The sequence below is a fragment of the Astyanax mexicanus genome, chromosome 21 (assembly GCF_023375975.1).
Source record: "Astyanax mexicanus isolate ESR-SI-001 chromosome 21, AstMex3_surface, whole genome shotgun sequence".
NCBI classification, from domain to species: Eukaryota; Metazoa; Chordata; class Actinopteri; order Characiformes; family Acestrorhamphidae; genus Astyanax; species Astyanax mexicanus.
In genome coordinates, this window is record NC_064428.1 from 2,233,370 (window position 1) to 2,242,462 (window position 9,093).

The following is a 9,093-nucleotide window of genomic DNA, read 5'->3' on the forward strand; positions in this document are numbered from 1 at the left end:
TAGGAACAGCATGGAACAGTTTTTTTTCACACTAGTGATTGAAATACTTTTTGGCGTTAGTTTCTGTAGTAATAATGATGAACTAATAAAACGTGGGTAAACTGATGCTTCAGATTGTGACTGGTAGTGCATTTCCAGACAGGATTACGGTGGCAGAGCCAATAAACTTACTTAGTTAAAACTGATTACATCTTTCTTAATATTGTGGAATGTTTTACTGCTACATAAATTCAAGAAAGAGTTGAGTATAATAAAAAGCATGTGTGATAATGTTGAGTATTTAAACAGTCAATAAAATTCATATGACAGTGTTGTCTAAATGTCAGTTTATTGCTGTACATATGACTGATTAATTATCCATGTTTTTTATCATTAATTCATCTTTGTTGTCTTTTTAAGAAGCTATTAGATATATATATGTAATGGATAGGTAAAATAGATATATACCCAGAAGCTGCAGGAAGTCTACTTCCTGTTGGTTCAGGTCCTCTGTGCTGGTTACCACAGGGGTTCTTACTTCGCTGGGCACTGGCTGATCAAGCAGGAACGCTGACAACAGAAATTAATGAAAGGAACAAAAGCAATTCTGTCCTCATTATGCTATTATCTTACCTAGTAGCTGTTCCAAGCCTTCCTCTTCCTTCAGCACCACTGTGCTGGTTTCCACCTGGGTTGTAGCTGACTGGTCATGCAGGAGCTCTGACAAAAAAAAAATTATATATATATATATTTTATAGTTTGTTTTGTTATTAATAAGTGTTTAAGGCTGCCACTTCTCCTTCTTGAGTAATTCTGAACATTCTGAATCCTGCATTAGAAATGGAGCCATTGTTAAACATTGACATGCATGTTTACTGTGCATCTCATTAAATGAACGTGTGTAATATATATCATTATATACTGTGTATTGCTTTGTTTTTTTTAGTTATGGACTTACACTCGGGTGTTTGTGGGTTTTCTGTAAATGTTTTTTCAAACATTTGAAGGTTCCGGAACAAACAGGACAGGAGCCTTCACCCACGGTCACCCTGCCTCTTGCCCATTTAAGGAGGATTGATCTCCTGCAGGTTGTAGACACGGTGCTTTAACTTCAGGTGCTGACTGAGGTCGCTGAAGTTGCGCGGGCAGATGGGGCAGAGCGTCGTTTTCAGTCTGTAAAGAAAAACGAAAATGAAAGTTTAGATCCCTGCAATTAAATTCATGTTGATATTTTTCAGAAAAAAACATGAAAAAATAAATTCTACATTTTTACTCAACAGAAGGGACTGCTCAGTAGCTCTCTTTCTTTCTCTCTGAAAAATATGACCCCAACAAATTTAAGAGCATTTTGTGGACGATCGATCTCTGTCAAATATTACATAAAAAATAAATTTACATTGAATCTGATAAAAATATATAATATTTGTTTCTTGTCTTCCATTATTTGAACACAAACTGCGCTCACATATTTTGAAATGTGGAGAGTGGAAGTGAGATTCTTAAATTAAACTGAACTTCTGAGGCTGAAATATATTGATTTGCACTGGATATAACTAGGTGTTAATTATTCTGGACGAGCGTATATCATACTCTGAATTTGCATTTCAGTGGAACACACACAAATACGCACATACCTGAATATCAGAGCGAGGCTAACCTAACAATTTCAACATCCTCATTCTGATTTGAGTAAAAAGCAGAAATTGAATTTTGATAAGAGAATGGGAGAAATTGAATAAAATATCCATAATATGCGAGTTTATATGTGACATATGAACAGTGCGGCAGTCATAGATTTTAATGGTACGGTTAGAGTCTGAGGAAGAAACTCAGATTCATTATTATGTGCAACAATATGGATGTATAAATTCACATTTGTAATCCAAGGTTTTACTGTATTTTCCCACAACTTTCACTGCTTCCTTCCAACACACAAAGGATACATGAACATAATAAATTCAATTATAATAATCAAAATGTTATTTGGCAAAGGGGGCGCGGGTGCGAGAGAGAGGGCGCAGTGCGCGACAGACCATTTATATTTTATATGTTTAAGATAAATAATGTTTCTGTCTAAAATTAAAACAATTAGAAAACTTGCAAAATCTCATAATACTCACAATTTGTTAGTATCTGTTGGAAGAAAGGGTGCTCTATGTTGTGCGGGTGAAGTCTTCTCTGGTATGGTATGAATCTTGATTTCACATTTAAACCCCAAAAAGGGGCGTGGCTGATGGAGAAGGCAGTTTTAGGCCAATAGCTTTTTACGGCCTGCCAAAAGGAGGCGTGACTGAGGGAGGAGACTGTTGTAAGCCAATAGTTCTTTTACTCCTGTCCAAACAACAAAAAAATAAATAAATAAAATGCAATTTCTGTAGCTACAAAAGGAATACTTAAATTAAAAATATATTGGGCTACTTCAAAAAAGAACATCTGAAGACATCTGGAACATGGAGGGACATGGAATAAAGTTCCTGCTGTGCTCAGTCTGTGATGTTCTGCCGACTCCTTCAAAACTCCAGACATGGGGTTTGGCAGAGAGCCCCAGCTGTAAGCTCAGTGGGAAACCAGCTAACCTGGAGCATGTCCTCTCATCTCAGACGGGAAGTTCCGGTGGCGGCACGATCAAATCTTGGCTAAGTTGGCAGATGGGGTCGAGCGGGCAAGGAGAAACCCAAAAGATATTTTCACTGGGCTCCACCTTATAAATTTTGTCAGACCAGGTGAGAGCGCAGCCACAGTAAGGAGGAACAAGGGTATCCTAGCTAAAGCTAATGACTGGGAGATGCAGGCAGACCTGAGGAAGCGGCTTACATTCCCGGAAGAGATAGCCTACACTAGTCTCAGGCAGATATGGTCCTCTGGTCTAGAGATACCAAACAGGTAGTGCTTATAGAGCTGACTGTACCCTGAGAAGAGAGGATTGAGGAGGCATACGAGCGCAAGCTGAAGAAATATCAGACCCTCATTCTCAAAAGCCAACAAAACGGATGAAAGGCCTGGAATTACCCAGTAGAGGTCGGCTGCAGGAGCTTTGCGGGGCAGTCACTTGTGGGCATCACGGAGGATTTGGATCCAGCGGGATGTGAGGTGGCAGGGACAAGCTGTTGAAGGACCAATGGCATAGGATTGAGTGGTGGCCAGCGGGGGTAGGTTCAGGACGCTCGATCTGCTGTCAAGCCCTCCCATTTGACGAAACATCAAAGAGGGAGGGCGCCCATCTGATGACCTGCGGCAGCCACTCAGTTCTTGCCAGTGCTGGTGTCTGGAAGGATGGGGGGAGGAGAGGAGAGAGCGATGCCAACGGCCCACAGATGGTGCAGGGCGGAGTTACCTGTACAGGTGGGCCAGTTGTGATAACCCTATCGTATTTTCACATATATGCAAGATTATTCTAAATAAATTATATGTATATTCTAAAAATATATATATAAAAAAGCAGCGGGCCGCGGCTGGGCAGCAGAAGAGCGGCTTAGCTCCATGGGACTTCAGAAGACAATCCGGCCAAGCTCCCTCAACAGACCATGAACGGACAGCCTGAATGCAGCAACCCCCACCTACTCCTCGCGAGAAACTGCCGATCAACCCGCCTGTTCTCCGCAAACCTCAACCAACCCCTCTCGTAGTTGGTGACTTAATCGTCAGAAACATTTAACATTATTCAGCTGTTGTCCACTATTAATACCGATAACACAATACACACTAAGCCATCTCAAAATGTGCTAAACTCCTTATATAATTGCTCTGATAACCTAAAGAGTTATCTTGAAAACTCTGGTGACACAATCCGATCATTATATAATAGTTTAAAACAAAGATTTGGCTTATAAACTGTAAATCACGAAGATTTAAATAGTTGAATCCATTATAGAAAAGACTCAAAGCGATGTACAGTTCATATGTAAATATTCAAATTATTATCTGTAGTTCTTTAACAAAATGATGAATACTCACCCCTTAACTTTGGAACAAATTAATATTTTGTTAATATGGATTAATGCCTCCCTCTGCCCTGCTCTCTGCAATCGAGGAATTAGCTAAAATTTTATCAAAAGTGAAGTGCTTCTGAAATGCTGGGATCCTAGGCGATTTTAATCTTAATGATTTTAATCCACTTACTTAAAAGAAATGTGTGGCAACCCGTACAGAACTCATCACTGTAAGCTGTATGTCCCTCTTTAGCAGTCAGTGAAAACACTGGATTGTTTTCAGTTATAAGACACTCTCCGGTCATATGCCGATATACTTCACTAAGTTGATGAACAGTAATTATTATACTCGCTCATGCCAGGTACCAAGAGTTTTACAGAACTGGGGAAATCGTTCAGTGCAGCAGCAAGCATGAGTTCACTACAGATAACATAACAACTCAGCTCACTGGTATCACACAACCATGTTAATCTTTAAATTTTAATCACCTTCAGACAGCCTGTACCACTTTCATATGTTTATTTTTGATTTATATAATTTTAGATAAATCTTTTTTGTATGTTAGTTTTGTTTAATTTGTTTTAAAAGATCTTAGCTTTTTACTTTTATCAATTATTTTTAAATTAATTTCTTTTTAATGAAATTATTTTATGTGCTCGCTGTTATTCAAATTTATTTAAATGTTTATTAGCAGATTTCCTTTCGTTAATTTTTATTTTAGGTCTTTTACTACCCTCTAGTGGATGCTGAATGTAATAGCTTTGAAGCGCATGTAAAAGAAAAATTATGGACCAGAAGACAAATGTGGAACTTTAACAGATTTAAGGTAAGACTGTGGGATCTAGATGCCCATTACTATGATTTAAATTGATAATTGAATTTGAATTGATTATTCAAAAGAGTTGATTTAGAAAAAGACCCTGCAACGTCCTCTGCATTACATAAACTACCTGCATATACATACTACAATTTACATTAAAAAAACATTAAAAATATAAGACTTCACAAGAATGCTCAGAATAAAACTTTTTTTATATAAAATACATTTTATACATTTATATTTTAAGCTTATTGGTACAACATAATACATGAATTATGAAGTGAAGTAATGATGTGAATAACTGAAGAAACGTACCATTTAAAGAGAAATAAAAGATGTTTATTTTTGTTAATACATTTTTATTAACAAGTGTAAATTATTTGTTGTGCAGAATGACTCAGTAAAATGTATTTTACTGACTTTGCATTGTTTATTTACACAAATAAATCCAACAGCTATGAACAGTAAAATATACAAAATTGCAACTCAAAAACTTTTAAATCAGTGTCCAAAAGTGACATTTCTTCCTGAGTAATTCTTTTGAGGGTTGTTTTAATTTTTTCTGCAAGAAAGTCTTGCATACTTGAACTCCCGTGGGGTTTCCAGCCAGGTAACCAGATGTTGTGCTTCTCCCCACGGGACTGGATGATCAGGGCATTCGTTTCACCACTTTTGTATCTGCAATAATAAAATCAAAACATGCCATGAGCTTCCATGCACAGAGTTCATATTTTACCTACAGTTATTGAATAATCACAACTGAACCAAACTGAACAAAGTAAAACATTCATTAAGTGACCATGTGTCTTTTTCTTATTACTACTATTATTTTTTTTTTCTATCAAAGATAAACGCACTGATTTAAACACTACACTAACTATCTGTAAAAGGTAAACATTCGTAGCTTGAAACATACCTTTAATCTGCAGCTTGTCCATCTGCATTTCAAAAAAAGCAAGCTGCAATCTTGAAATCTCGGCTGGAGTGATGTGCTGGCATGTATGATTGAAGGTCTTGTGCTAGGTCTTGATCCAGCTCTTCCAGGCCGGCCGCAGCCTTCCTCTTAACACCTTGGCTTTTAGAGGACAGAGGTGTCGATGTGAGAGGTGGGGGACTGCAGGGTATTGCAAGCTGCTCTGGCAAATCTGATGGAGGAGGAGAGCCAGGTACATAAATGACTTCCAACTGACTTGGAGAAGGTCCTGGAAGTTCCCTTTGCTCAGCTGATAGGGTACTTCTTGGTTGTGGATGTTTTCCGCTAATGGTACAGCAGCGGTGCACCTCAGGTTCTTCACGAGAAGTCGCTGGAGGAAGTGGAGTGCCAGGTCTTGACGCTGGAGGAAGTGCAGTGCCGGGTCTTGACGCTGGAGGAAGTGGAGTGCCGGGTTTTGACACTGGAGGAAGTGGAGTGCCGGGTCTTGACGCTGGAGGAAGTGGAGTGCCGGGTCTTGACGCTGGAGGAAGTGGAGTGCCGGGTCTTGACGCTGGAGGAAGTGGAGTGCCGGGTCTTGACGGAAGACGTGCGCTGGTTGCTGAAGGTCCTGTTGGCAAAGCGGTGGGAGACTCAGACGGTCCTGGAAGCTGCTGACTAGTGTCAGAAGCTCTTGTTACAGACTGTAAGGCATCCACTTTTTCCTCCAGAACTTTCAGTTTCGTTGTTAGACCACTGGACATGGCTTGGAAGCTGTCCTCCGCCCCCTTGATCCTGGCTGCCGTCATTTTCCTGACTCTGTCCACTTCACTTTCCAGCATGTTTTCTAGACTTGCCATTGCTCTGTGCACTTCCTCCGCACAGGTCGTTTCCATGTGGGATGTGAATGAGCTGATGTCTTGATGCATTAAGTCCTTAAAGGTGTTGATCTCTTCTCTGAAATCCCTCAGAATGTGACTCACATGGTCCCTCAATAACCCATGTCTGATGTGTATCTCCTCCTCCTCTTGCCTTCCATGTGCTCCAGACATCCTGAGAAGAAATCATGAATAATTTAACATTAACACCTAAACATTAATAACCATTCGTTAAATTAACAAAAAATAAAACTTACAGCAGTATACGGTCTGCTTCAATCATTGATGGAGTAGGTACAAGTATCATCTAATTGGTTTGGGTCCATTGTGTCACTTTCACTGACGATGTGGAGCTCTTCTAGAAAGTTCCTTTTTTTTAAAAGCATGAAAGGTACGTGAAGAATTCTGTGTTTCATACACAGTGCAATATACTGGATGTAAGCTGCCCTTGTGGATCCTCCTGCCTTGACAACTGCTTCATTGAGGATATCAAGTTCTTGGCAAGACCAGTATCTCCGGGTTCCAGCTGGAACAGCGAGGGATGGGATGTATGAAATGTCACTGCCGTCGTTCTCTTCTTCGATAATTTCATCCTCTTCATTGTCTGATGTGCGCTCAGTCTGGGCTCTTTGACACACTGGCTGCTGGTGTACGTGTGCTTGCTGACTGGGTTTTGACCTAGCACCTGGAATTTTGAACGGTATGTCTGGGTGCAATCTGAAGAGTTTGAACTTTTTTATTCCCCAAAAAAACGTGTGACTCTGTATCTGCAGTAGCCTCAGCCTAGCTTGTGGGACAGGAAGCATCAGTTCCAGTCGAAAGAGAGCATTAAAATCTACGTAGATGCCTTGTTGAATTAAGGCAACGCAACTGATAAACGTGCATATATTTAGCAGCTGATCCTTGGACAGGTCCTTTATTCCACTCAGTCTCTGCAAAACATCTTGCATCCAGGGCATTCCATTTTCTTTTGCATCTGTTAGGTTACCTGTACAAGTGCCAAAAGGAGGACAGTCATTTTTCAGCGACTGCAAGGAGAGCATTGCGGTGCCATTCAGATCATGTGCAATTATCTGTAGTAGTCTTTGTCCCAAAATATGATAACTACCATCAAAGAGGTCAACAAAACCAAACGGCCTCTGAATCCTTTCAGCTTGAACAGTTTTTTTGGTCCAGAAACACTAACCTTTATCCTAAAGAACACAGTAAGATTAATGCTACAAAAAAAATCTAGGGGGGATACCACACGGGTCAGCTGAAATGCTACTGTGTTAGTTAAAGGGAAGAGGTAGCTAAGGAGTGTCCAAAAGATTCACAAAACAGACTTGAATGAATATAATGAACTTTCAGTTTTAGTGAAGTATAATGACCAATAATATTAATAATAACAAGCAAAAAACGAAAATGAATAGCCCCAAAAAAATCAAAACAAACAACTGCAGAGATAAACAAACAATTAACCAAACAACCCCCCCCACCCCTCCAACAAACAGATATACAAATAAGCAAACAAACACCAGAGCCCAAAGTCCTTTTTGTGCCTTTCTATAAATCAGTGTATAAAGTCTATAAGCATGGTCTTGGGTTGGAGGAAATCCTTTAGACAAAAGTACTTAGAAGCCCCACCACCAGTTATGATGCAGACCAGACGAAGGATGAACCTGAGAGCGAGGTACACCTGGAGAACTTTGGTTGGAGAAAAGCACACCTAGGCCTTCAAACAGTCCTCAGTCCAAGCCACCCAGTTCCAAACACATTAAGAACCTCCTTCTGCACAAGAAGGTAAAAATGAGTCCACAACCACCCTGCTGCTAGCATTAGCATACTAGCATTTTAGCATTAGCATGTTAGAATAATAAAGCAAACAGAAAGCACATAAGCTTAACATAGTATTAGCAAAACTTAGCATTAGCATAGCATAGCATTAGCATAGGATTAAGATGGCAGAAACACCATACTTAAAACCAACAAATCTCAAACATTCTAGCATCTAGGGATGGGCGGTTTGACACCGAGGCTTCGAAGCTTGTGTCACTTTTCCGACACGTGCTGATTCGACACAGTGTACCGGAGCTTGTATTGAAGGCGCTACTAATCACGTGACTATGGCATTTGAAGCTTCGAACGCGTCAATGAACCACCGGAAATGGGCGGGACTGGTTCATAGGTTTGGCGCTATCCCATGTCTCACTGACTACCTAATAAAGCAGTGAAGCTGGTGATGGCCCGTTTGTGTTGTACAGTATTATTATTGATCTTGCAAACAATATGGAATTTTACAGCACCTCTACATTAACCAAGCGTTCCACTGCTTGGGAACATTTTGTGAAAATAGAGAGAAATAGTTTAAGAACTGAATATATTTAAAAATCTTATGTTCATTAATATTAACTGTATAGTGTGTTATTCTAACAAAATTATTTATATTTAAAAAGGAGCGGTATAAGCTCTGTTCCCAGGAGTTGGCATTTAATAATAACACCTCCTCAAAGCTGAGAGGAGAGCACCCCAGCACCACATTCCTCCAGTGACAATCTTGGGACTTTATTGGTATTTTCATATTTAATAATTGTTAA

General features: G+C 39.7%; 1 protein-coding gene across 2 annotated transcripts in view; it reads right to left on the reverse strand.

Annotated features, from left to right (window-relative positions):
• The window catches only part of LOC111194578 (protein diaphanous homolog 1-like), a 275,332-nt gene extending 268,420 nt beyond the window's left edge, over window positions 1-6,912 (reverse strand). Inside the window, exons 1-3 of one of the 2 annotated variants that reach the window (XM_049469773.1) lie at window positions 6,775-6,912; window positions 5,646-6,692; window positions 5,163-5,407 (exon numbers count right to left, since the gene is read on the reverse strand). In XM_049469773.1, coding sequence (XP_049325730.1) covers window positions 5,675-6,692; window positions 6,775-6,824 — 1,068 coding nt within the window. In that variant the 5' untranslated portion in view covers window positions 6,825-6,912 and the 3' untranslated portion in view covers window positions 5,163-5,407; window positions 5,646-5,674. Of the gene's footprint in view, window positions 1-5,162; window positions 5,408-5,645; window positions 6,693-6,774 lie in introns of those variants that run through there. The other variant, XM_049469774.1, reaches the window with a different exon arrangement.
• Window positions 6,913-9,093: the final 2,181 nt, after the last annotated feature.